Source organism: Callospermophilus lateralis, chromosome 3, assembly GCF_048772815.1.
Source record: "Callospermophilus lateralis isolate mCalLat2 chromosome 3, mCalLat2.hap1, whole genome shotgun sequence".
Classification (NCBI taxonomy): Eukaryota; Metazoa; Chordata; class Mammalia; order Rodentia; family Sciuridae; genus Callospermophilus; species Callospermophilus lateralis.
Window position 1 is genome coordinate 66,166,085 of NC_135307.1, and position 26,851 is coordinate 66,192,935.

Here is a 26,851-nt window from a genome sequence, read left to right on the forward strand (position 1 = left end):
ATCGGGCGTGCGTGCCGCCGTTGATCCGGTGCTGCAGTGAGGAGGTGGTTCTCGCCCGTGTTGTGTGTGTGTGTGTGTGTGTGTGTGAGTGAGAGAGCGAGTGAGTGAGTGAGTGAGAGTGTGTGTGGGGGCATTCGGCTTGTTGTTGTCGGTGACTTCCCCCTCCCCTCCGCCCCTCCCCCTCCCCATCGCCGCTGCAGTGGCCGCTCCCTGGGCCGTAGGAAATGAGCGATAACGATGACATCGAGGTGGAGAGCGACGTGAGTCCCGGGGCTTCTTCCTTCCCGTGCGGGTTGTCAGGCGGGGACAGCGGCCGGGGCTCCCAGCGGGGCGACGGCGGGAGGGGGCCGGGCTGCCGCCGCCTTCTTCCCCTTCCCTGGGGGCTGGGATCGCCTGCGTCGCGCTCCCGGCTCGCTCCCCTCCGGGCTCCCGGCCGGAGCGGCCTCCTGGGACTGGAGGTGGGGAGCAGACACGCGGCCTCCGGGACCCCCACCTCCTTCCGTGGAGAAGGGTTTTGCGGCCTCCCCCACTACCCCACCCCGCTCAGGATCCGGGGACAGGGATGCGGTGTGCCCGGGATCCCATTGTCCGGATCCTGGAGAAGGGGACGGCATTCAGGACCTGCCCCTTGGGTCCGCGACCCCCTCCTACCGTGACCCGCGGATTCTGGGGGTGAGGGCGGACGGTGAAGGGTGGGGAGTGCTCAGATGCCCGAGCTGGGTCCGAGGGAGGAGGCAGTCTTCCGACCCCTCTGGCCCTGGTCGGATCCCTGAAGGAGGGGCTGCGCTCGGGACCCTCCTACCCTGCTACCGGATCCCGCTGGGGGGTTGGGGTGAGGGGGAAGAGAGGGAGGGAGGGGTGTCGGGCTGACTCCCCACCAGCCGCTTCCTCCGCCGCCGGCATTTTCTTTCTTATTATTGAATGCGAAGTGTAAAAATAACTTCTATATTTTCTATTTTTTTTCTCTCTTATTCCAGGAAGAGCAACCGAGGTTTCAATCTGCGGTACGTCTCCTACTCTCCATTTCATTTTCATTTCCGTGCAATTTTAATCCTTTTTGGGGTCAGAGAAAAAAAGGGGTTGTTTTATTACTTTTCATGTTGTAGTAAACTCTCCTGTTAGCTGCTAAGGTGAGGTGGGGCCTTCTGGGGTTGGGGAAAGGGGTTTGCAAATTCCATGATTCTAGATTCTCAGGTGGTAAATTCTAGTGAGTTGGGTGAGTGAGAGGAGCTGCGTGCAAAGAAATGAATTGTTCTGTAGTTTTCAGGTGAGAGATCCAGCTACCACTATATAAGCAAGAAATGAAAAAATAAAGCATTCTGAAGAGAATGGTAGCATTGTTTCACGGCAAAGTGTCCAGAAGATTCATTTAAGAACAAGTAGGTTTTTAAACTCTGTTTGCATAGTTGTGTGAAGCTGAAGCCACATGCAGTAATCTCCTTTAACCAAAAGTCATGTGACTGCTCTAGACCCAAGGAATTTAGCACAGCATGGTATTCTTATGCAAAAATTGTAAATGTAGAGGAGTCTAAGGTCGAATCCTGAAAGGTCCTGTACAGACAGCTTCTTGTGGTCTGACTCTATATTTGAGTTGAAGGAGAAATATAAAGAAAAACAAATGTTGAAATGGGGCATTGCAGAGACACCTTTGCAGAAGTGTGATGGATATAACCATAGAGTGCTAAAATAATTTCTTAGGGTTTTGATATTAATGTTCTCAGTCGATGGGTTTTGTGGATTTGTATAGATACTTATCTCATGTCTTTGGAGTCTGAGACAGTAATGTGGATATAGATAGGAGGAAAAATAGACCCAGTAAAAAGAGAAAAAGGAGAAACAAGTATATCATAGTGTCTAATACTTGGAGTTGGGACCAGTAAGAGTTGGGGGGAGGTCAAGAATTCATCTGCCTGTGTGGACCAGGCAATGAGATTGTCAAGAATTAGATAGGAGGAGTGAGGACTGGGGTACTGGAAAGCATATGTCACTTCTAAAAAGGCAGCCACTACTCAAATCCAATGGGTTGGTAAGTGGGAGTGAGGACTCACTGTTGCCAAGATCTTTCTATTCTATTTTTAAAAGAAAAACTAGAAATCCAGATTTTGTTATTTTTCTGATTTTTATTCCTTTTTTTTTTTTTTTTTTTGCACCATGCTGTGGATTGAACCCAGAGCCCTGTTCAAGCTAGACAAGCACTGTACTGGAATTATATTCTCAGTCCCCATTTTTCTTATGTTTAAAATGGTGTACGAAACAGCAGTTTCTCCAAACTGTTAAAGAGTTTGCAGGATGCCACTTTCATAATATCTGATGGAAAAATTTAATAATCTCAGGGTAAAGGCAAGTTCTCTTAGTTGTACCTATTCTTCTTTAGAGCGACCAAAAGGATTATGTAGGTTGTCAAAGAAGATAGGCATGAAGACAAATTTCATTTGTTCAGAGCTGATATTTCCATAAAAATCTGGTGAAGCAGTTGTTATGAGGATAATAGTTAACTAAAAATAATTTGTTTTATTTTTTGTTGAAATATTGTCACATCCTTAAATTTATAAATATATTTGAGTATATTTTAACATTGAATTGCCTTTTTTTTTTTTTTTTACAGTTACTATTATTTTATCCTTAATAATGTGTACTTGGAGTTTTGTGTTTGGGACTCACTCGTTTAAAAAAAAAATTTTTTTTTTGTCTTCAGTTGTAAAATCTGCCCCAGGGTTTGATCAGGGTTGGAGGGTAGGATTGGTAAGGCTTCCTTTGCAGAATCATTCATTGAATTGGGATTATATTGGCTTTCAAATGAGAAAAAAGTTTTCTTTGTGAAATTTTGGCTCACAGTTCTTGAAAGCTTTCTGCTTTTCAAAATATTCTTCCACATGAGTATTGATATAAATTCGTTTACTGAATAATTAAAAAGTTTCCACTCTTCTAGAATTCTAATCTCCTTGTTTTGTATAGATGTTTTTAGTTTGCTGTGATGTGCCTAGGATTTTTTTTTCCTTTGACTTTGAGAGATAGACAAGAGAAGTAGGTTTGACCCTTTGCTTTGTTTTGTTTTTTGGTGATAGGAATTGAGCCCAGTGGCTCAAGACCCTTTGTTTTTAATTTGACACACCTGCTTGTTGACTTAAGTATTGTCTGGCACAAGGTAATCAAAATAGGATGGGAAAAAAAGCAGATGAGTTTTAGACAGTTTCACAGTATATCAAAGTGTTGTGAATGGGTAGATTAAAAAAGGATTCCATTTTCCCCCTGATTAGATCTGTTTACTGTTTTGAAATTTAGTATAGATCATAAACATATGTTTTTTTAATTTTGGAGAAAACTTAAGTTTTGCCTTGGGAAAAAAACGTTCAGAAAAAGATGTAGACTATGAACAATCACTTAGGACAATAGTTGATCTTTTTAAAAGTTACTTGGAAAATGTTTTATTGGCCTGATAGAAAAAGAGACATTCATATTTTAAAATGTCACTACAATTTGTAGGCCTTACTATGGGAAATATGCAGGATACTCAGCACGAACAGAATTAGGAAATGAGGCTAACTGTAACAGAAAGTGAAACTGATTTGACGAATGTTTTTGTTGCCTTAGTATAAACGCAAAATAGCTTCTCCAGTTACCAGTAAGCTTTTGTTAAAGGAAGTTACCCAGGACAATATTACTAAATTCAGTACATCACAGAATCCCACTGATGTTATGTTATTTTTATTATTTTTTTGAAGGGAAACTTTTACACTTAAAGATAAATTTTTGGAACAGTATATTATACAAGAGGTTCCCTTTGCTTTATTTGGGAAATTTCTGTGGGAAAAGGTGGAAGCATATAAGAAATGTAGCATTAGTCTGTTGATCAGGAAACGAAGGCCTTTTCCAATGTATTGTAACTGAACATGTTGCATTTACAGTGTATCTGTTAGGGGTTTAAAAACAGATCTCTGCAATTCTACTTCTGGACCTTTCTGGTGTGAAGTATTTTTAATAGCTCAGTGCTCTTTGTTTCTTGAGGAATTGTAGTATATTCAGAAGGGAATGAGTTTGGTCATTCCTCTGAGATCTCAGGAAGGTATTGTCTTCTCATAAGAAAGATGTTCTTATGTTTGAGTCTTTTTTCTTCTTCCTTGAGATGCCAATAGTGGTATAAGAGTTGACCAGTGAATCCAATTTGGTTTTCAATTAAAATTGTCTCACCAATTGTCTCCTTTTAAGTGGCTCTAATATAATGTTATCTTTGGATAATAGTGTTCCCCAGTTCTTTGAGGCACATTTGTTTTCACCAAACCTTGAAAACAAATATATTCATTAGATGACCGAAATATATAACTAGGTAGTCAACTTCAAGCAGGAGAGGTGTTGGGAAATTGCAATTAATGTCTTCATGTTAGGGACCTTAGTGAGTTCATATCATCCCAGTTGCCCATTATTTCATGTTGCAATTTTCATGTTGATTCAAATATATATTTTAAGTTGCTTTGAAATTCAGTTTTATTTATTCTGTTTCTTATCAGAAATAAAGAATAGATTTTTTTCCAGATGAGAATTTGGGACCTTTTCCTTTTTCAGTGTCCTAATTATTAAATAAGAATAGCTTGATAATAGTCATAAGCAGTGCTATCTTCCCTCTAAAATGAACTGAGATTCATATATATGTGTCTATGTATGCATATAAACACACATGTATGTATACATACTGAGCCTGAACCCAAGGGTTTTACCAGTCTTTTTAATTTTTATTTTAAGTTGTTGAGGGTCTCACTAAGTTGCTGAGGCTGGCCTTGAACTTATGATCCCCCTGCCTCAGTCTTCCAAGAGTCACTGGGATTACAGGTGTGCACCACAACTCTGGCTATATTCTTAAATTCCTTAAATGCAGTTAATGCTTACTGGGCAACACAGGTTCCCTATATTGCTGAGAATTTTCTATATTGGAATCTATATTTTCCATATTGGAATCCTTGTAAAAAGGACTAGGTGTAAGGTAACTTGCAAGAAATGGCAGTATTCTTAGAACCTTGTTCATACTTGAATAATGAAGCATTTATGTCCCCATGCTGTTTGCCTAGAATTGCGGACTGATGTCATGCCTCTAAAGAAGATGCATTCTCTGTGCAATAAGTTGAAAATTATTATTTCAATTTTGAAAGATTTCCCTCAATTCTGAACAGAACTCCTTGGCTTTGATAAACCTCCTGCCAGTTTTAACAATTCATTGGCCAATAAAATAATGTCTTTATTTAACACTTAAAATACATCTGCTTGTTAGTATCAGGGATGGACACATTGTAGGTGAAGATTTTTATTCTGGCTACCAGTACAGAAGTTTAGTTTAGTGGAAATAAAAACTGAGAGACTAAGTAAAATTTTGGCAGAGATGCCAAAGCTGGAAGCAATTTGGTGCTGTAGTTCCTGTTGAGCATCTGCAGGCCACTCTTTGGTATTGCTTAGCCCCTTAGTATTTGTTAGGCTGCCCTGAAGGAAAGGCTTTCTGGCAGAAACTAGCAGTCCATTGTGCTTGAAGAGCCAGCAGCATCCAGCCATTGCTCCTGGAGAATGTATTGGGGTGATATTTGGGGGCCTGCTGAATAACCCAAGAAGTCTTCTGTTACCTAACTCAAGTCGTACCTAATTAATTGGCAAGGGTACTTTCAGTACCACAGTTTTCAATGTCATGACATCTTTCTTAGGACAGCAGGCGAGAAAGCTTGCTCATCTGAGCTGAGTCTAACTTGTTCAAGACACAATTGTTTGGTCTTTAAAAAAAAAGAAAAATGCTTTTGAGTTTGTGGGAGGATCTCTGATGCCATACACTGAGAGTCTTCACCCATTTTCCTTCTCAACTCTGAAATCTTGTCCCTTTGGGAAGGGATTGCCAGTGAGGAAGGTGGTTAACAAGCCAGTGATAAACTCAGGTTTGGGCCCTCTGGATGTGGGGGTGGAATGGGGTAATCAGGCTGGATGGATTTGTAGTTTGGAAATATTTCCCGAAGAGAATTTTCAACCTCATGTTAGGTTTTCAGTTTTACATGTGCTCTTTTAAGCCACTGGTGATATAATTCAGAGTTGCCTGGAATTAGGCATGTTAGTTTTGCATGTTTTTTAACTTGCTTGTGCAAATGAGGCTTGAAGAAGAGAAAAAAATATATACTTGCCATTGTGTCAAGAGCTTTAAAATTGATTTTGGTTAGGCCTAGCTGCTCAGGGATGGACATGGCAGCAGGGATTGGTCTAAGGTTCCACTCATCTGCTAGTTAAATTGGGCTTGGAACCACCACAGAAATTCCATCCCCTACTTTGAGAACAACAGTCCCCAGCCCAGGCTCTCTACCAGGCAGTGGACTGCTGCCTTTTCCTTGTTGAGCCAACTTCTCAAACTTGGCTGGCGCCCCAGATGAGAAGCCAAGATTTCTGCTGATGGTCCACAGCCAAGTTCACTTACAGTCCTCTAACCAAAAGACTTGTCCATTTGAGTCCTTTCAGGGCTCAGTGAATGGGAGGAGAGTAGTGCATTGTGGGGATGATTCAATGTTAGGTTTTACCTCTCTCCATGCCTCTAGTGCAGGCTCAGTAAAACCAAGTCCAACTTGATTCTAGCTGTTTGTGATTTACAGTGCTCTCCCAGAAAGAAAACAGATGATTAGAATTTTATTTGTATCAACAGGAGGGATTGTGGGTAATTCTGCTGTCACTGCTTCTGTGCACAGCTCTTAAGCTGGGAGGAGGGCCAGGACTCAGGGTGATTTAGTAGACTGAGTATCTTGGGCTGCTGCTAGAGACCAAAGCTGGGCGATTAATTTGCATGTAAATAGACCCTCTTGGAGAGTACACAGCAAACACTGAAGAGGCAGATACTTGCCAAATGTCAGCCCTTCTAAGCACCTCAGGTATAGGCCCAGCCCAGTTTACCTTTGTATAGATGACTAGAGGGAACAAAAAATTGGACAAAGACTGAGTACTTAAATATGTTTAATTCCTTCAAGGTATTTCATACTGCTGTTAGAAAATATCTATAATTTTCTCGCTTTAATGTTGTGTCATGATGCAGAGTACCTATCTCTGGACTGGGGATGTGGTTCAGTGGTAGAGCACTTGCCTAGCATGTGTAAGGCCTTGGATTCGATACCCAGCACCAAAATTAAAAAAAAAAAAAAAATTACCAGAGCACCTCTGATTGAAGTCCTCTAGCAACAGGTCATCTGGTGTTCTGAGTTTGATAATCCTCTTAGATTCCCCATACTATTCTATACATCTCTGTGGTCCAGGAGGTACTCTCACTTTATAGTGAATTCTGACTTAAGATGGGACAGCTTTAGAAGTGCTTCTAGCTTCTGTCCTCGAAGAGTGGCATGCTCTGAAGGACCATGACCATGAAGGGAGCCACATGTCCATTCAGTAGAGCTATTGGTGAGGTGTATGCTTAAGAGACCAGGAAGTAATTAAAATGACCACAACTGCTCCTGGCCTCTCCTCTGGTTCGACTCAGATCTTTAGGATTAGATAATATGAGAATTGCAAATTCTTTCATCCTCGCAGCTCTAGTCTTTATAGTAGATTTTTGTCTATACATCTTGTCTAGTACAAAAATTCATTGGAGGCATTATTATTGTGCTAAGCCAAGTTATTTACTCTTGTTTTTTTTTTTTTTTTTTTTTTTAATTCCTTGCCCTCTCTGAGTGGATTAAAGCCACCTCATTTTCCCATATGTAGACTTGCTGTGTAGGCTAGCTCCTTGCAACCTGGCATATTCAAGGTAAATCTCAGAGCCTATTCTCCATAATTACCAGAGTGTAAGTGTGGTACAATTCTTGCTTTGGATTAAGTTCAGCACTTGTGTTCCATTTGGAGGGGATGTCCTTTTAACAGTGACCTCACAGTACTCAAGTTGAAGCTCCCTCATAGTGCTCACCAGCACTGTCTTTACTGGAATCTGTTGCTGTTCCTGATTCATTGGCTGTCTTTGCTGTCTTCTTTGTGATTTTAAGGAGGAGCAGGACAGGTTAAAGACTTTGGTTTGAGTATTTCAAAAATGCCTAATTAGCCTGACCTGCCACAGGTGTCTGAAGGAATTTATTCAGAGCTTGTGGGTGTCAGAAGGCCTGTCTTGTGAGAACTACATTTCTGGCTCAGCCGTGTGAATGGAAGCCCTTGGAGGGATAGCACCTTGGATGTGCTTTAGGAAACGGGACTCCATATGTGGTTGGCATCTCTATCAGCTCTGTTATTATGACCTTAGATTTTATGCAACTGGGTTTTTCTGGAGGTTTTAGTTTCTCTTGTATGATTTGATGAGAGGGTTAAACTAGTGCCTTTTAGCAACTGGAGAGGCGGGCAGATCCTCCAGTGGTGGGTTTCACGTGGAGAGGAGCACTGCACCAGTGACTCCACTTCTCCCTGGGGCACCCCCTCCGCCGGAATCTCTTACAATGGGGGTAATCACATCTTTTGAAGGGACCCACTGGAGATTTCCCTAGTCTCCTCCCAGCCACCATCTGGTAGCTGTTGTGTCACATAAGTAAGTTGGGACTCTGGTGTTGCAGGAGAGTCACACTTTGTCCCCATGAATAACTTTGATTTTACTTATGCATGAGCTGGATGCATCGAGCTACTTTGGATGTTCCTGTCGCAAGCCTTGCTCACCCCTTTCTCCCCCTTTAGCAGAGCCTAATTCTGGAGACTCCTAACTGCCCACTTGGACCAATCTTCCCAGTCCACTCACCAGAGACAGCGCTGACAGCATATACTTCCAGGCTGTACCCCACTCACCTTGTACCAAGCCAAAGGAGTGGTGTCCTAATGTTCTTTCTCCCATTCTTCTAGGCTGACAAACGGGCTCATCATAATGCACTGGAACGAAAACGCAGGGACCACATCAAAGACAGCTTTCACAGTTTGCGGGACTCAGTCCCGTCACTCCAAGGAGAGAAGGTGAGTTTATTGAGAAAGCCAGTTGGCCACCCCTAGCTTACAACTTGTGGAAATTAGGAGGACACTCCTGTCTGTAAAGAAATACAGTAAGAGATATTCAGATGGCATGGTTTCTTTTCTTTTTTGACTCTTTGGTATATCCTCACACACCTTACTTACTCTAGTTTATCCTTAACAACAACAAAATATATATATATATATATATATATATATATATCTCAGATAGAATGGAGCTGTTGTAGGAGTGGTTTTTCAAACTCAGTATTACATGTAATAAATTAATTCAGGAAATTATTATAACTATACATTCTAGCAAAGAGCTTAACCTATAGTTAGTTTGGGAACACTCTGAAGTTCCAAGGTATTGAGTCCCCAGACCTCTGAGAATTCTTTTGTAAGTTTCTACATCAATATCTAGTGTAAGAGAACATTTCCAGGCATGTCTGTGAATCCATCTGGGCATGGGTGACTTAGCAGCCCAGATAGCTTTTGTTTCCAAAGTGTGTAAAGAATGATTTAAGCTTTGGAACAAAAAACTTGAGTAAGGTATTCATAAGAAATAGAAGGAAAAAAATAGCCATTCTCTTTCCCCCAGCCCCACTGATGGCCTCCAGAAACTAGTATTTTTCCTAAAGGGGTAGGAACCAGCTGTTTCTGCATTCAAAAAACAGAAGCTTTGAGCAAAAGTCTTAGGGTTTAGGTCACTCCTTGGAATTTGGAGGAAACGTCTGTTTGCATAGTTAATTCCATCCTTAATGCTGGTGTAGCTGCCTGGTCTCTGCAGCCTTTCAGTGGAGTAAGTGGCAAATTGGGAAGAAGACCTATGGTTGTGCCTGCAGGGGGTAGGGGGTGTCAGTGATACAGTGTTTAAAGAAACAGCTATTTTGGGCTGGAAATGGAGCTCAGTTGTGCACCTGCTTAGCAAGTGTAAGGTCCTGGGTTTGATCCCTAGCACCACAAAAGAAAAAGAAACATCTTTTGTTATGAACAGTCTTTGCTTTTGGGTGTACTTTGAGTAGCTCTCCTGATTAGCTCTGTGTTGGGGGTCCTGGGTTTGTTTGGTTAACTAATATTAAATTGGGAACCATTGAATCATTTTATACTATGGTAACATGTGTTTTATACTTTATCTAAGGTGTGGCTTTCATGCAGCTGAAGCGTGGGGTGGGTCTGACCTTTATGAAAAACATAAAGCAGGCCATGTGAATACCTAGTATTGCAAAACCAGAATTTGCCATGGGTTAAACCTACTTAGTATGGGCTTGATTTGATGGCCCCAAACAAAGGTACTTAACCTGGAATAACAACATTCCTGGGTATAGCACTAAGTACCACAGGAAGTTTTTATGACTAGAGAGACTCACCCTTTTAGTTGAAGTACACACGTGCAAAAGTTTATCTCTTGTGCATGTCTCAGCTGTTGACAGTGCTTATTCTTTACAGTGTTACCAATTAATGTAGTTTCTGTGACCTACATGGACAAGAGCTGCCTTCTACGTCTTGCTTGAAGTAGTGGTGTGAAATCAGTGCTTCCCAAGGGGTGGGCTGTGGACCACTCACATCAAAATCACTACCAAGTCGGCTTCCTGGAGGTAGACCTGGAAGCCTGCTTTTATAACAAGCAGCCTAGTGATTCTCAGGCATTTTTAAGTTTGAAAAACACTTTGAAAGAAGCCAGAACTATACCTCTTCCTTATCCAACACTATTTTACATATCTAAAACATTCTTTCTTAAGTCCTTATAATCTCATTATCCTAAATCCTGTTTCCTTTCTTCAAGAAAGTTGAAGGTTTAGCTAGGCACAATGCTGTACACCTGTAATCCCAGCAATTTGGGAGGCTGAGGCAAGAGGATTGCACATTTGATGTCAAGCCTGGGTGACTTAGTGAGACCCTGTCTCAAAAAAGGCTGGGGATATAGCTCAGTGGTAGAGCACCCTTGGCTTCAATCCTCACTACTGGGAGCAGGGTGGCAGTTGATATTTGACTTAGGTAGCCTTAAAAACAGACTAGTTTGTCATTTGTTGTGCCCTTTGACTTATTTCTCACTCCATTCATCATATATTTACTGAGAATCAACTATATTCCAGCCACTGTTCTAGATGCTGGGAATACAGCAGTGAACAAAACAGAAGTAAGCCTTATTCGGATAAGGAAATGATAGAAAATGAACGAATAATAATTATTGACAGATCAGAGCTATGAAGGAAAATTAAACCAGGAAGGAAGTGTTGTGATTTTAATTTAGGCAAACAAGGAATGTCTCACTGGCAAGGTGGCATTTGAGTGAAGATTTGAAGGAAGTGAAGGAAAAAACTACATCCATCTAGTGATGAACCTTCCAGGCAGAGAGACGGGGCCAGCCAGTGAAGTAGCAGCCCTGAGGCAGGAACCAGGGAACGTTCCTTGGCCAACTGAGGAAACTTAGAGGCCAGGAAGGCTAAAGGATTGAGTGAAAGGATGGTCACAGGAGATCTTGTTAGCTCACACTTTTTATAAGTAAGAGAGGAGCAGTCTAGAGGAACCAGATTTGTTAATCAGCAGCACCCCAATTTGAGAATTTACTAGATGCCATTCTAACTTCAGAATCCTCTTGTCTTGTGTGCTCTTCACTTTGGCTGAACCCAGCCCATTCCGGTATGGTGAGCATGACCTTCATTGTTCTCTTAGTCTGTCAGCAGTTTCACAGGTACAGTGAGTCTAACGGAACTGGTCTCTCAGACTTGACTTCTCACTGAATGTTGTAATTTTTTTTTTTTAAATGTGGTATTTGAACCAAAGGAAATTGACTAATTTTTTATTGGGATTGCAGCAATTAAGGTTGTGACATTAATGTAAATAGTCATGAAATGATTATTTTACTCTGTGACACAGTTTTGGGGTACTTAGCTCAGTTGTTTTTGTTTTTTTGTACTCAGGTTTAAAGTTAGGTGCTCTACCACTGAGCTACATTCCCAGCCCTTTATATTTTGAGACAGGGTCCCAGTTGTTTTTGTTTGTTTATTTGTCCAGGTTGGCCTTGAGCTTGCCATCCTGCCTCAGCCTCCCAAGTTGCTGGATAACAGGGGTGTGCCACCATGCCCTCCTTAGCTCAGATTCTTGAAATTTGGAAAGCTTTGATTTGGGCTTTTCATTTTCTGGTCTCTCTTGATTTGAGCATCTCCAAATGACTTTTTAGTTACCATTTGGATTATCTATCATATACATTCTAAGCCTTTTTTTTTTTTTTTTAATAGAGAAGTTTGGATTGCATTGGATTCTAACCAAAAATAGAGGATACAAAAAGAAGGCAGATATGGTGGCAGAAACCTGTAATTCCAGCAACTCAGAAGACTGAGGCAGGAAGTTTTGAGACTTGGTGTTGGGGATGTGGCTCAAGTGGTAGCTTGCTCGCCTGGCACGTGTGAGGCACTGGGTTTGATCCTCAGTACCACATAAAAAAAAAGATGTTATGTCCACCTAAAACTAAAAAATAAATATTTTTTTAAAAAGTATTTAAAAATTTTTTTGAGACTAGCGTCAGTAACTTAGCAAATCTCTGCCTCAAAATCTTATAAAAGCACCAAGGATGTAACTTAGGGTAAAGTGTCGCTGGGTTTTTTTTCCAGTACCACACATGCACACAAAAGGAGAAAAATTTTTAAAAAAGAATGAACTTCAAATGTGAGACCCAAACTGCATTTGCTAAAATATCCTATGTTTCTGTTATAAAATGAAGATTATGAAGAACATTCACCTTTTACTTAAGTAAAAAATCAGTGAGGGGCTGGGATTATGGCTCAGAGGAAGAGCTCTCACCTAGCATGTGTGAGGCACTGGGTTTGATCCTCAGCACCTCATAAAAATAAAGGTATTGTGTCTACCTACAACTAAAAATATCAGTGAGACTGGGGATATAGCTCAGTTGGTAGAGCACTCACCTAGGCTTTCTCCCCACGATTGTGGAAAAAAATTATTAACTATCATCTGTATTGCAATGTAAAATTAAATCCACAAACAGTTCTGTGAGGTATTATACCATCACCCAACAATCACTACTCCTGCTTCTCCTGCCAATGTTGCTATCAGAGGTGAGAAAACAGCTGAAGATCCCCATTTCAATCTGTAGTTGGACAAGGACTAGAATTTGGAACTAATTTCATCTTTCTGCCACTTTGTAGGGTTACAATTTAAGGATATATTTTTAAAGATCTTGTTTAAATCTTGTCATTATTTTGGGACTTCTCTCCAGCTAGAGACATTAATTTTGGCAGTATGTCATGCCATGGCTGCTACAGAAATATTACTCTGAGGTGACATTTGTAAGATAACACTGAAATGCAGGCTTGAGAGTCATTGCAAGTTTGAATTATTTCAAAGTCCACATTATTGCACTCAGCACCACCACCCCCACCATAAATCATTACAGTTGGCAATTTATTTGGATTTTGCCATCAATTCCAGGGTTAACAAGTGGACCCTTGAGCTCTTGTTTTGAGTCATTGGGTCTCTTAAATTTTTTCAGTTGGACATGGAGCTCACCAGGAAAGATGGGATGGAATTACAGTTAGGCTGTGAGGGTTGATCTTAGACTGTGGCACCATCTTTAGAGAGATGGTACTTTTCTTGAATGGAAATTATTCTTTGTTTTAGAGTCCTTAGTTGGGTATTAGGGAATGTTATGTAGTGGTTTACTGACACTGAGCTCACCATGTTTGTGCGGAGGCAAGATCTTGGTGGACAGCCTGTCAGGTTGCCTTTACATGGGAGTATAATTCTGTCCATGAGTTAGCTCCAGAACCTGAGCCAAAATGATTCAATCATGACTCCATTGCTATTTGTAGCTCTATAGCAGTTTATAGTAGTTTCTCATTTATAAGTCTCTTACTAAATGCCTGTGTGTTGCTGTCTCAGGCAGTTGTGCTTGCATTTCTCCCTCCTGGTGAGAGCTATGAAGAAAAGAGATAACATAACCTCAAATGAAAATAAAAACATTTCTTCTAGTCAGCATTCAGTTTGGAATTTCTGGAGTTTGGTGAAACTGAGGCACCACCCATTAGCTCCCATCACAGGTTGTGGCACATAGTAAGTTCTCAGTCTATAGTTATAGAGAGAGCCGGAGAAAACAGCAGCTTGCTCAGTCCTTTAAAGAAAATAACACTAACACTGTGTCCTCAGCTGTGTGACTGAGACCCTGTGAGTGCTATAGAGGCTTAAAGGCCTAATAGAGGGTGTCTACTTTTGAGGGTCTTGCTCTCTTGCTGGGAAAGAGAATTTTACCTAACAATTACCAATGATAAACATCACTAGGAAGTTTAAAAGACTGAGTGATTCTGTTTCCTTCCTTTTAAAATCTGATTTTCTTCACAGATAGATGTTAAAACCAAATAGTCCTTGTGACAAGAATGTGATGATTCTTTTTTGGGAGGAAGGCAGGGGTGCTGAGTATTGAACCCAAGATTTTGTGCATGCTAGGAAAACACTCTACCACTTAGCTACAGATCTAGCCCTTTTTATTTTTATTGTTTGAGAATAGGATCTTGCTAAATGCCCAGGTGGCCTTGAACTTTGTGATCCTCCTGCCTTAGTCTACTGATTAGCTGGGATTACAGACAGATTCCTCCATGCCTGGTTTAAATTCTTGAGGCCAAAGACTTTCTCCCACTTAACCCAGTGTGGGATTATTTATTTGTTTGCTGTTTTATAATCCTGGTGATTGAACCTAGGGCCTCTCATGTACCAAGCAAGCATTTCACCTCTGAGCTATCTCCAGTTTTATATTTTGTTTTTTTGTATTTTGAGATAGGGTCTTGCCAAGTTGCTGGGGCTGATCTTAAGCTTGAGATCCTGCCTTAGCTTCCCAAGTAGCTGGGATTAAAAGCATGTGCTACCATGTCCAGCCTGGTGTAATTTATGTAGATTTGTGTGATTATTTGATGACTGTCTACTCACACTGCATCATAGGAAGTACGTTAAGGCAGGGAATATATCTCTTTTTGGTCATTTTCTTACTTAATGACTGGCAAAGAACAGGGAGCACAATGAGTTCTTTAAACTGGGGGGAGGAAGCTCCCTATCTATTCTGGCCACACGATTTTGGGAGATGACTCCTTCCAGTGGATGCCTTTAAGGCAGGCAGTTCATTCTGCAACACTTGTGTGTATATCATATCTAGGCTGCTAGAATGGATGTCTTTTAAATAACATGTAAACCATAATCCTACCCGTTTCACGTATTATTCATGAAGGTTGTTATCTGACCAGACTCCAAGTTAGCATCTCCTTAAATTTTCTGCTGCATAAATTGTGTCCATAGTTGCTCATAGCTTCATAAGCTCCAGGTTCAACCATTGTAACTGTATTCATTTAATCCTTTTTTCTTTTTTTGTGGTGCTGGGGATTGAACCTGGGGCCTTGTGCATATGAGGCAAGCACTCTACCAACTGAGCTATATCCCCAGCCCATTCATTTAATTCTTTTTTTTTTTTTTTTTTTTTTTAGTGAATTTTTTTTTTTTAATATTTTTTAGTTTTCGGCGGACACAACATCTTTGTATGTGGTGCTGAGGATCGAACCCGGGCCACACGCATGCCAGGCGAGCACGCTACCGCTTGAGCCACATCCCCAGCCCTTCATTTAATTCTTTAAAAATTGAATTAGTGGGGCTGGAGTTGTAGCTCAGTGGTAACATGCTTGCCTAGCATGTGTGAGGCACTGGGTTCGATTCTCAGTCCCACATACAAATAAATAAAATAAAGGTCCATCAACAACTTAAAAAAAAAAAAAAATTAAAAAAAATTGAATTTGTGTCTTGCTGCAGATCTCCAAGAGCTCTTCATTACCTGTTCAAGAGAGGACAGCATTGTCTTCTCTGAGGCACTAATTTGCCTGCCTGCTTCTCCTCCTTCCTTCCATTATTTCTCCAGTTATTGTGGACAGTATCCACCTCCTTTGTTTGCGCAGGAATGTCATTCTCTGCTTCTCTGAGGTCTTTCCTCCAAGTCCAACTCCATCTAGCCTTGTGGCCCATATGATGTCTGGGTCTCATGTTGAAGAGACTTACTCAGAGGCCTCCCTGTCCAGGCACTTTATCCTGCCAGCCTCTCCCTCCCTACTCTTAGAACTAAGGCCCTTTAACTTCAGTGGCCCTTTATGGGCCTCTTGTGTTTTCTTATTTCTGTGGTTATCTTATCACCTGACTAAATGTGATGCTCTGGAGAGCAGAAACCTCTTTAATCACTCCAGGAATCTCTGCAGAGCAAAGTGCACAGAGGTCTGACTCCCCTGAGGAGGACTAGAGAGCAAGGAGATACTACCCGCCATTTTTTGCATTTGATATTTGGAAGGATGGGGATGGATTACTAGGCCTTCTTTTTAGCATTTCTTTTCTTTTTTTCCCCGTGATGAAATTGAAAACCTTCAGAAAAATGGGAAGAAGAAAAAAAACTTTCTTCATCTACCACAAGTGCAACCTTTCCTTTGACCTAAGGAATATGACAATATGATGCTTGGTAGAAATTTCTTTCTTTCTTTCTTTCTTTCTTTCTTTTTTTTAATGGTGTTGGGGATCAAACCCAGGGCCTTGTGCATGCAAGACGAGCACTCTACCAACTGAGCTATATCCCCAGCCCCAGCTAGAAATTTACTGAGTAACAAATACTTTTTAAGTAATTTAAATGCAGTTAAACTTTCTAAAAGACATGCTAGAAAAGTGTAAGTGAAAACTTATTTTAATATATTTTATTTGACCCTAATATTTAAAAATAAGTACAACTTTAGCACGTACAATCATTAGAGATAATTTATACTATTTTATTGCACTAAGTTTTTTGTTTTGTTTTTGCTGTACTGACAATTGAATCCAGAATCTGATGCATGTTAGGCAAGTGCTCTACCACTGAGCTACATTCCCAACCCCTTATAAATTTTATTTTGAGACAGGGTCAGGTCTTGCTAAAGTTGCCTAGACTGGCCTCAAGCCTCGAACTTGTGATGTTCCTGCCTCAGTCTCCCAAGGAACTGGGGTGACAAGTGTATACCACCCCCACACCTGTCTTAAAAAATCTTGTGCATTGTGTATTTCTGGCACATCTCAATTTAGAATAGTCACATTTCAGATGTTTCTTAGCCAGGTAGCTAGTATGTATCTTTGGGTAGTGCAATTTTAAGATACATTCTTTCCAACTTCAATATAAAATTGGACACTGCCTTAAAGTGGATATCAAAGAAACATGCTTCTCCCCCCACCCCCCCAAAAAAAGACTAATTAATATTAAGTCCATGAAATTATTAATGGCAAATAAGAAGCATGGAAATGGAAATACACTATTAATTCCTGTACTCCTTTCTGGTCTCTTTATAGGCACACTTTAAAAAAAATTTTTTTTTTCCTTTAGTTGTCAGTGGACCTTTATTTATTTATATGCAGTGCTGAGAATCAAACCCAGAGCCTTACACATACTAGGCAAGCATTCTGCCACTGAGCCACCACCCCAGCCCTAATATGCCTATTTTCCATGGATTAAATTGTTAGAAAACTTTTGCTTTTAAATAATAGCATGCTTTTTCCCCCAGATGATGCAGCATTCATATTTAGTCCTTAGGCATGTGCCTAATGTTGGTTAATTTGGGATTGTGTCCAGTTTTAAAATTTTATAAATACTGTGGTGATGAGAACATTCTGGTGAATGGCCATTTTCACAGACTAGAGTCCCAGCATGGGTATGAGCATCTGGTTTTTGCTGTGTGTTGGCAAGATGGTTTCAGGAGGGTTGTTTTCATGTCTTCGTTTCTTCTTTCGTTTCTTATTTTTTCAAACAAATTCTAAAGACAGTAGTATTCTGAGACTCCCAATATCACCATCATTGAAATTTTTTTTAAGAGGATGACTAATATAGTAGTAATATAGTAATAATATAGTAGAAATATAATATTTTGTTTATTACCTGTGAGAGTAAATGCTCTTTATTTACTTTCTGTTTCCTTTTTGGGGAACTATGCTTCACAGCCAAAGTTTGATGGGAAAGTGCCACACCTTGGTTTCAAGCCATCAAAAGCATGAGAAAAAAGAATGTTTTGTGTTAACTTTTAAACAAATATCTGACTCCTGGCTTTAATTAAGCCCCATGCAGGGCATGATAGCACTGCCTTTTCCTGATGATCAACAAATAGTCCTGCAGCTGGTCCAGCAGAGGGCCTAGAAGCAGGGTGCCTTCAAGAGACCTCTCATCCAGATTGGAGTTCAAAGCCAGCCTCAGCAACTCAGTGAGACTGTCTCTAAATAACATAACAAAAAAAAGAAAAACAACAACAACGATGTCACAGCCGTTCAGCCTTCCTTGTTGGCATTGGCCAATTTTTAATTAACTAGTTTATTGGACACCCAAATATTATGCAGGTTTGTTAATTTTTATTTTCAAAAGATCAAAAAAATAAAAAGATTTTTATCTCAAAAGGTGGAAATAATATACCAGCTATCCCTAGCCCTTAATGCATGTAAAAGCTTGTATAGTTTTCACAGAATAAATGACTTTATTTTCCTTAAAATACCTAGTTCAAAATAAAGCAAGTAAGTTGGGGCATCAGACCAACTTACAGTAGTTCTTTTTATTCCTTCTGATATGGCAGTTTGCTTCTTGGGAGAAGAAGATAGCTGAAGCATCCACCCAGCGTGATATGTTTTGTTGTTGTTGTTTGTTTATTGTTTTTTAATTTTTTAACTACACGACAGCAGTGGAAAGCATTACAATTCTTATTACACATATAGGGTACAATTTTTTATATCTTTGTTATAAAGTATGTTCACGCCAATTTATGCCATGTGATCTGTTTTTGATATGAATGGGGAAAGGACCATTGTTTCTCAGGTCAGCGCTGGGACCTCGGGAGGGCAGTCCTGTTCCTAATGTTAATGATCTAGTACTACTGCTCTCTGCCTACCTGCTTTCTAGAACAACTTGGCTTTTCCCACAATCCAAGTTACTGTAATAAGATTCACAGCACCAGAAATGTGTGAAACCACTGAGAACCACTGCTTTAAAAAGGACCTTGGACCTGATCCTAAGCATCAGTGACAATGGCTTCTAGAATCAGGGTCTTATAAGGTTCTGATTAGAGCCATGGTTGTGGCTCAGTGGTAGAGCGCTTGTCTGGCATGCATAACGCACTGGGTTTGATCTCTGGTGCCACATAAAAAAAAATAAAAGTATTGTATACATCTACAACCAAAGAATTTTTTTTTTTTTAAAGAAAAGGTTCTAATTGGAATCAAACTCTTTTGGGGTCCCATCCTTTTGTGAAATATGTAAGTTAATTCTTGCCATGATTTGAGGAGTGCGTGGTATCTGTTGGAAGCAGAATTCTGTGAAAGTGGTACCTCTGGAGGGTAGGCTGACCTTCCTCTTTGTGCACATGCCGCCCAGCAGACAACTGCAGCGTGAACAGTAGAAGGGACAGAGATCTGCAGGGCCTTACTGACCCACCCAGGGTCTTCTCCTTCATCCATTTTGTTTTTACCTTCTGGGCTGCCAAGGGACAAGGAAGCCAGCAGCACTGCGGGGAGCTGACACTTCCTCCTACTGGGCCAGGTTCACTCAGTCCTCTCAGGCTATCTTGCATCTTGGGCTTTTCCTGTTTGTTTCTTTTCTCTGGGAGCCTGTTTGGTTCTTACCATCTTAAAAAGGAAAAAAAAAACAGTCTTCCTTTAGTGTTGCTATTTTTATAAGCTGCTATTTTTCACTTCTTTTTTTTTTTTTTCCCCAACCAAAATCTAAAGACAAGCTTCACTTTCAGCTCACTCCTGCACCTGGGTGGACAGTTTACAGTTGGTCTTCAACTCTCACTCCTGCTAGGAAACCACCTTCACTAGGGTTTTCATTGACATCCCTGTAGGCAAATGAGTGACTCGTTTTGAGGTCCTTTTCCTTCTCATTCTCCTGTGACAACACTGTTCCTGCAATTCTGTTGATCTTTTTTAAAGTGGATTTACAACTGCCTCTGTTTTCAAAATGTGGGTGTCCTGGAGGCCTGTGTTCAAATTCTGATTCTATTTCCTATTAGTTACACATATGAAACATTGGTTAAGTTACAACTCTGTGCCTCAGTTTCCCTTTTTATAAAGTGCTAGAAATAATATACAAAGGTTGTGTGAGGATGCCTGACACTTAATAAGTGCTTGGTAAGAGTTATCTGCTGCCATTATTATTGTCTTCATCATTACTTCTGTTGCTGAATGCAGGCGTAGATTTGGAACAAGATCTGAGTTGCCTGGCATCCTTTGTGTGGCTTCCAGTAAGAGAGAGGCCTGACTCACATTACTGTATAGGAGGCCCAGCTACCTATTGTCTAAATGGTAGACATGGCTGTGTCTACACTATTCAGGAGAGCCATTTCTGCTTAGAAAGGTAGAATCAGAAATTAGTTCCCTCTCATTGCAAAAACTAGAAGGGAAAAAAGATCATGCTGTCCTCACTAACTACCCAAAGGCATCATGTTGACTTGCCAGGTCCTGTCTGGTCAGCATACTCACGTGAATGTTGTCAGTTGACTAAAGTGACTGAGAGGCTTCTCAGGAAACAGAAACTAAAAACCCAGGGCTGTTCCATAGTCCATGCCATAAATCCCTGGGTTTCTTGGAGACTTCATGTTTACTATGTACATATTATAAACTCATAAAGGCAAGGAAGAGCCTGCTCACATCTTGGTGCTATGGCTTGTCACATGATTTTGTGTGGTTTGGAAAAGTGTGAGCGGAGGGGATTTTAGGTGAATCTAGCATTTTCTAACTTCAGCCCCCCAGATTAGATGCAAGATGGGGGACATTTTGTATTTTGTGCTTTTTATGAGACTAACATGCTGCCTGCTGCACTAAGAAGGTGCTGGCTGTTTTGTGCTTCTAAATTTTTTTGTTGGATTTCAGTTCTTTCTGAGTATCCTAGGAAAGATAAAATAAGATTAATTCTGAATTATTCTTTTAAGGGGTTAAGGGCACCCTGAATGAGACCCAGAGCACTTCTGTTTTAAGAAGTGGGTGGAAGAAGGGCTGAGTTTAAACCCAGACACTTCCAAGACACTGTGTTTTGACCACTTAGGAATTTTAATCTTCTTCACAAAACTATCCTGAGGTGGAAACTGCCATCATCATGGAGATTTTTCCTTATTCTGGCTTATTAAGCTGGGCTCACCATTCACTTTTTACTTCTTGGTACTAATTTCCTGGTTTCATGTATAAATATCTGAGGGTGCAACTGGGAATATAGAGTGCTACTCAGTAGAAGTCATCACTTATATTTGCCAGTGCGCTTTCATTTTAAAAATTATGTTTTTTTCCCCCCTGGTCCCAGATGCACATGGGTGTTAAAGAGATAATGTGGTCTTCTGGGAACTGTTAGTTGAGAAAATAGCTTTGAAATAGGCAAATTTAACCAGGCATGATGGTGCAATCCTGTCCCAGCTACTTGGAAGGTTGAAGCAAGAGAATCACAAATTTGAGTCTAGCTATAGCAATTTAGCAAGACCCTGTCTTAAAATAAAAAGAAGAAAAAGAAAAGGGCTGGAAATGTGGCTCAGTGATAGAGTGCCTGGGTTTGTTTAATTCCTCATCCTGAAAAAAAAAATTTTTTTTTTTTAATTTTTCATTTTAAGTGTCTCGCTAAGTTGCTTAGGGTCTCAGCTTCCCAAGCCTCTAGGATTATAGGCATGTACCGCCATCCCCTTCCCCCCAAGAAATTTTTGTTTTTAAGAGAGATTGGGGTATAGATATGCATAGCAATATCATTAGTGATGGAGAGGGTAGAATTTGCAGGGCCAGGTGGGATCTTGTAGGAATTCTGTTTGGATCAGGAATAGCCATAGAGAAGAATGTTTCTACAGGTACAGAGCTCAGTAGTGACAATATAGAGCTTGCCTCTGTCTCTTGAATCCTCAAACTGCCATCACTCATATACCCTCTTACTCAAGTTTTAGTTCCATCTTTAGTATCCAAAAGGCAGAGTATTTTAATTAGTGCCTCCTAATTATTGCCCTTTTCCCCCTCTATTTTTTCACCTAATAACTAGGCCCTAGTATGGCCCCTTTGCAGAAGTGTGGGATACAGTATCTGAAGTGTCTGTTGTTATGTCCTCTCATTCTTTCTATATAAGCTAACCATTCAGCTAAGGAGACAGATCTGGCTTCTCCCTTACCCCCTGCCCTTGACTGTGCTACTCTCCCTGCTTAGCACCACCTTTTCCCACAAATCCCATGTTGGTCTAACAAAGTGTAAAGTGTTCACTATTTCACCTGGGAATGTGTGTGTGAAAGAGAAATGCAGCACTGAGACAAGACCCTGGCACACAGTAGGGAATCATCCCCACCAGAAGCCACCTTTCCCCCTTTCCTATGGCCTTTGTAATCTGTACTAGTCAGGTTACACTTGTCAGCACTGCATGTGATTTGTCTGTGTGTAGATAATACCTCCTCAGCTAGATAGTAAGTAAGCTTCTGGGCAAAGAAGCCATGACTAATACATTTTGTTTCCCCGTAGTGTCTGCTTAGTACCTTGCACATAATTCACATCAGATAAAAATGATTGATTGAATCCAAATGATTTCCTCGTGAGGAAATTGCCTTAAGGACATTATAAGAGGAAAGCCTAGAAATTCTGGTACTTTCAAGGGCTGGCAAATAAATTGAGGCTTTGCATACCACTCTCGTTACCCACTTCATTGTGACGTCTATAATTTGAGATTATTAGGATTCAAAACAAGTAAATTTAGTTTGTTAGCCTGAGAGTGGAGGTTTTCTTTTCTTTTCCCCGCGGCTGTATTCTGGTTGTTTGGGACCACTGGTTTGTAATACAGACTTGTGGAGAACTGCCTTCCTGTAATAAGAAGCTTTCCTGCTGCTCAGAAGCCTCTATGGCATGAATGATATATCTCAGCTACTAGTCTACCCTGCCTTGGGCTTCTCTTGGCTTTGTTCCATTCTACCAATTTGACTGCTGGTTGCGTGGTCATAAGTAACTCTGGCCGTGTTTGCAGCTCAGAGAAAATCCCCCAGACACAGTGGACCTGACATCTATTTTATTGATTATTAGCATGTTCCTCTGATAGGGCAGTGCCATCCGTGACTCTTGTAGAGATGTGGTTGCTTCCTGAAGTGGCTCAATCTCGTGCCCTTCCTGTGTTGACATCAGGCACTAACAGTTTTCATGCAAGTCTCTTTAGCCAGGAAGGCTCAGTGACCCAACAGCGGTGTTCACTTAGAACTAGTTAACAATGGTTTGAGGATTTGACTGAGGTCTAAGACCTTGGTGCAAACCACTGTATCTACTCTTACCCCTAGCCAGCTCCAGCCAAGATCTTGCTCTTTTCATTCTGGACCACTGACCAGACCTTAGCAGAGTATGAGTGACTCAAGCTCTCATTTAAGTAGGATTTTGATGTTTTCAGACAAAGCTAAGCTGAAGACTTTAATGCAACCGTAAGAACCAGAGGGGATGGGAGGAGTGAGGGTTCAGGAGTTAGACAGCCCCAGCTCTGAGCTCAGATTCCATTGCTGTCTAACTGGTGGTTTGATAAGCCAGTGTACTCCTCTGAGCCTTGGGTTCCTAGCAGAGCTCCTTCTGAGACTGTGCTTGTGAGGTAAGCTCTGAAGCACTGGAAACTTTGGCACAAAGAAGGCCTTAAGTATCCTTCACTCTTTCCTTGGCCTTTTCCCACCTTGCCCTCCTGTTTTCAGTTTCCCATGCAGGGCCGTGGAAGGTCATGGGTCCCTCACTACCCAGACTCGGTCTTTATTTTGTCCCCTGTGCTTTTTCTCATATTGCAACAGGCATCCCGGGCCCAAATCCTAGACAAAGCCACAGAGTATATCCAGTATATGCGAAGGAAAAACCACACGCACCAGCAAGATATCGATGACCTCAAGCGGCAGAATGCTCTTCTGGAGCAGCAAGGTGAGCGGCTGAGCTTGTGGGGCATCTGGCCCTGCTATGCTCCAGCCAGGTCGGGGCTTTCACACCTGGGCCTGCAGAGTCAGCCAGTCCCAGAGCGTGCCTCAGAAGCAGTCTCGGCTTTGTAGTTGAGTGTTAGAGGAAGGACCTGAGCCGGCAGTGAGGATACAGTGGAGCTAGGGAGTTGGACATTGGAGGCTGTATCTTTTCTGGCCTGATCTCTCCCTTTCTCGGGACTCAGGTGCTCGTCTGCAATAGGGACCACACCTGGCATTAGGTGTCTGATAAGAGCTTTGAGGTCCTTGGAATGGAATGTGCTTTGTAAGTACCAGAGACTCCAGGTGTTCAGGGACAGTGAGCCCTCCCCATTGTCAATGGTAGTCCAATCAGGGCAGCCTACGGGCCAGGCCCCTGCTATTCTCAAATGCTCACACCCGCCTTTTCCTACAACCACAGGGGAAAGCCAGAGCTGATCAAGTTCTTTGTTCCTGGGGAATTCACTTCTCTTCCTCCCTCATGGAAGATGCAAGTAAAAGGAAATGCAAGTAACCACCTGGGTTAGAACACCGCAAATAAAATAAATAAAACGAATGGGTTTTATTCAAGCTGAGCTGAACCAAGGGATGGGCAGCGGGTGGCATCAGTGGGTTGGTTAAGGGGCCGAGCAACCTGCATGTAGGGGCTATCTGTCAAAAGGCCCAGGTATTTTGTGTGTATCGGTGACTTGCTTCCAAGTGTCCAGCTTGTCATTCCAAGTGGATCTTGTACATGAGAGCTAAACCAAAACTTTTCTTTGGCCAATACATCTTACATCATCTTTTCCTGCTATTGTGTGGCCTTCACACCCTTGTGGAGCCTGGCATTGCTGGGCTGGCTTCTTCTTTGTCATTGCACCGCTGAATCCCACGGGGAGCTCATGCTCTGGTCTCTAGGCTGGGCTTCCATGGCAGAACGGTGACATCACAAGCCTTCTCTTCAGGGTTGGGTGGGGTGGCAGAGTAACTGGCTATATCTGCCAGGAACCCAGGTCCAGCTGGGAAAAGAGGGAAGGGAAATGAAGTGTGTGTGTGGAACAGCCACTCGAAGGGAGTTCTTCTGTCTGAGCCACCCTGAGCCTGGGCTGGCCAGCACACAAGCCCTTAGGAAGAACAGGCTGGACCCTGAGTCTGAGACTTGGTTGCTCCCTGAGTCTGCAGAAGTTGGTAATGTGCTCCCTCGGTTGCCTTTTAGTCCGTGCACTGGAGAAGGCGAGGTCGAGTGCCCAACTGCAGACCAACTACCCCTCCTCAGACAACAGCCTCTACACCAACGCCAAGGGCAGCACCATCTCTGCCTTCGATGGGGGCTCTGACTCCAGCTCAGAGTCAGAGCCTGAAGAGCCCCAAAGCAGGAAGAAACTCCGGATGGAGGCCAGCTAAGCCACACAGGGCAGGCCAGCAATAAAAACTGTCTCCTCCGTCGTCTCATCCTCCTCTCAGTTCATCATTAGAACCCTCAGAACCATTTAAAAGACTCTTTATTTTTCTTTTTTTTAATTTTTATTTTTACGTAGAAGCTCTTGGACAACAGCTCTCGTTCTCCTTCCCTATTTCCACTATTTTTTTTTTTTTTAAATGTATTCCCTTCAGGGATTCCCTGTCCCCACCAGACGTTTTTAAACCAAAACACCCCAACTTGGCAGCTTTTTCTGTGGAGGACAGACGGCCGGCCGGACCTCTGAGCACATGGTGTCCTGCCCACCCCACCAGCTCCTCCAGCCCCTCGGGGCATATGCCTGGAGGACGCCTGCCCTGCCGGGCCTCTCCTCCCGGTCCCCCTCGCCTTTGTTTGATAGACTTTGTGAATCTGTGAACTGCTCTACTTTGAGAAGATGACCAGTTTGGAGTAATCAGAATTACCCCCTCTCCTTCGTAAGGATTTTTTTTCCTAAAAAGCTATTTATCACTCGTTGAAAGACCAGACCTTGAAGAAGTTTGTGGTATAAAAGGAAAGTGGGGACAGATTTGCAGAGTTCTTGGCACGTTTCACTCCCGCTTCTCTCAGCCAGCTGTTTAAGCCTGCAGTGCCAGCCTTAAGGAGGGCCGAGTGACACTTGTGGTATGTATGGGAGATGGCAGCAGTGAAGCGGCAGCCACCAGAGAGTGGTAGGGGGTGGTTATTTGGGGGTGGGACAGGGAGGGATCATTGGGTGGGGTAGAGGTTTTGTATTGAGGGCCAGTGATGATGTTTTGATATTTATTTCCTGCTACTGAAATTTGAATCTGAGTGAATTGTCCCTATTTCTGATGATGTCGGTTATTGCAAAGCGACAGATTCATAAAGTAATGATCAACTCTTCCTTTCTTTTCGTGTGTATTTCTAAGAAATAGAGCCAACTGATTTTGTAATATAAATTCCAAGAGCAATTTACCTGGTACTAAACCCGCACCCCAGTGCGGCCCCTTCCCCACCCTCACCCCACTTCCTCCTGTTCCGGAACTTGTCTCCATTGTGTGATCCAGCCCTGGTTCTGGCTGTGGTCAACAGATCCCAGTGAAGGGTTTTGTGTGTTTAGGCCTCATTTCTTTGTCTTTTTCCCACTCTGTTCCTGGCATTTGCTGATCTCTGGTGTATACTCTGTAGTCTCAGTCTGTGTTTGATTCCATTCCATGGAAATAAAAAGTATGTTGTACATACTGCCGATGAATTGTCTTGCAAGTTAAGGCTTCCCCCTTTACTATAAGACTATAAATAAAAACTTATTTTATCCTTTTTGGTGGTGTTGTCTTCTTGCTGCTGCAAAGGCCAAAACGGTTGCAGGAAGAATGTACTAGAAGATGTTGGGCCTGTGTGGAAGACTGAACAAGGGCCGAGGTCTCTCACTGGGACTTGCAGAACTAGGAGTGCCATAGTTAGAGCTGGTCCTCCTTTGTGCGGAGGGTTCATTGAACCTGTGAGAGTGAATAAATGGGCATTGGTAACTCTTCATCAGAAAGAGATTTAGGGTTCCCACAGAGGCAGTTATCTGTGGCAACTTTTCTAG

The 26,851-nt window shown here is 41.9% G+C and overlaps 1 protein-coding gene across 6 annotated transcripts; it reads left to right on the plus strand.

Moving 5' to 3' along the window:
- Positions 1-26,584, plus strand: Max (MYC associated factor X). 6 transcript variants are annotated; one of them, XR_013090757.2, is made up of 6 exons: positions 1-260; positions 978-1,004; positions 8,812-8,919; positions 23,709-23,832; positions 24,286-24,374; positions 25,060-25,146. XR_013090757.2 is itself a non-coding variant. In XM_076850349.2 (5 exons), the coding sequence occupies exons 1-5, from the start codon at positions 225-227 to the stop codon at positions 25,245-25,247; spliced, it is 483 nt and encodes a 160-aa protein (XP_076706464.1). In that variant the 5' UTR covers positions 1-224; the 3' UTR covers positions 25,248-26,584. The 6 variants fall into 6 exon arrangements, 3 of the variants coding, with proteins under 3 accessions (XP_076706464.1, XP_076706466.1, XP_076706465.1); XR_013090756.2 differs by having other exon boundaries at positions 24,286-24,370; XR_013090755.2 differs by having other exon boundaries at positions 24,286-24,386; positions 25,060-25,145.
- The last annotated feature ends 267 nt before the right edge of the window (positions 26,585-26,851 follow it).

What these genes read in the sequence shown, in the direction of transcription:
- Max (XM_076850349.2), top strand. Translation starts at nt 225, where the DNA reads ATGAGCGATAACGATGACATCGAGGTGGAGAGCGAC. An exon ending in AACCGAGGTTTCAATCTGCG is followed by an intron (nt 1,005 to 8,811) that starts GTACGTCTCCTA and finishes CCATTCTTCTAG; the next exon opens with GCTGACAAACGGGCTCATCA. An exon ending in TGCTCTTCTGGAGCAGCAAG is followed by an intron (nt 23,833 to 25,059) that starts GTGAGCGGCTGA and finishes GTTGCCTTTTAG; the next exon opens with TCCGTGCACTGGAGAAGGCG.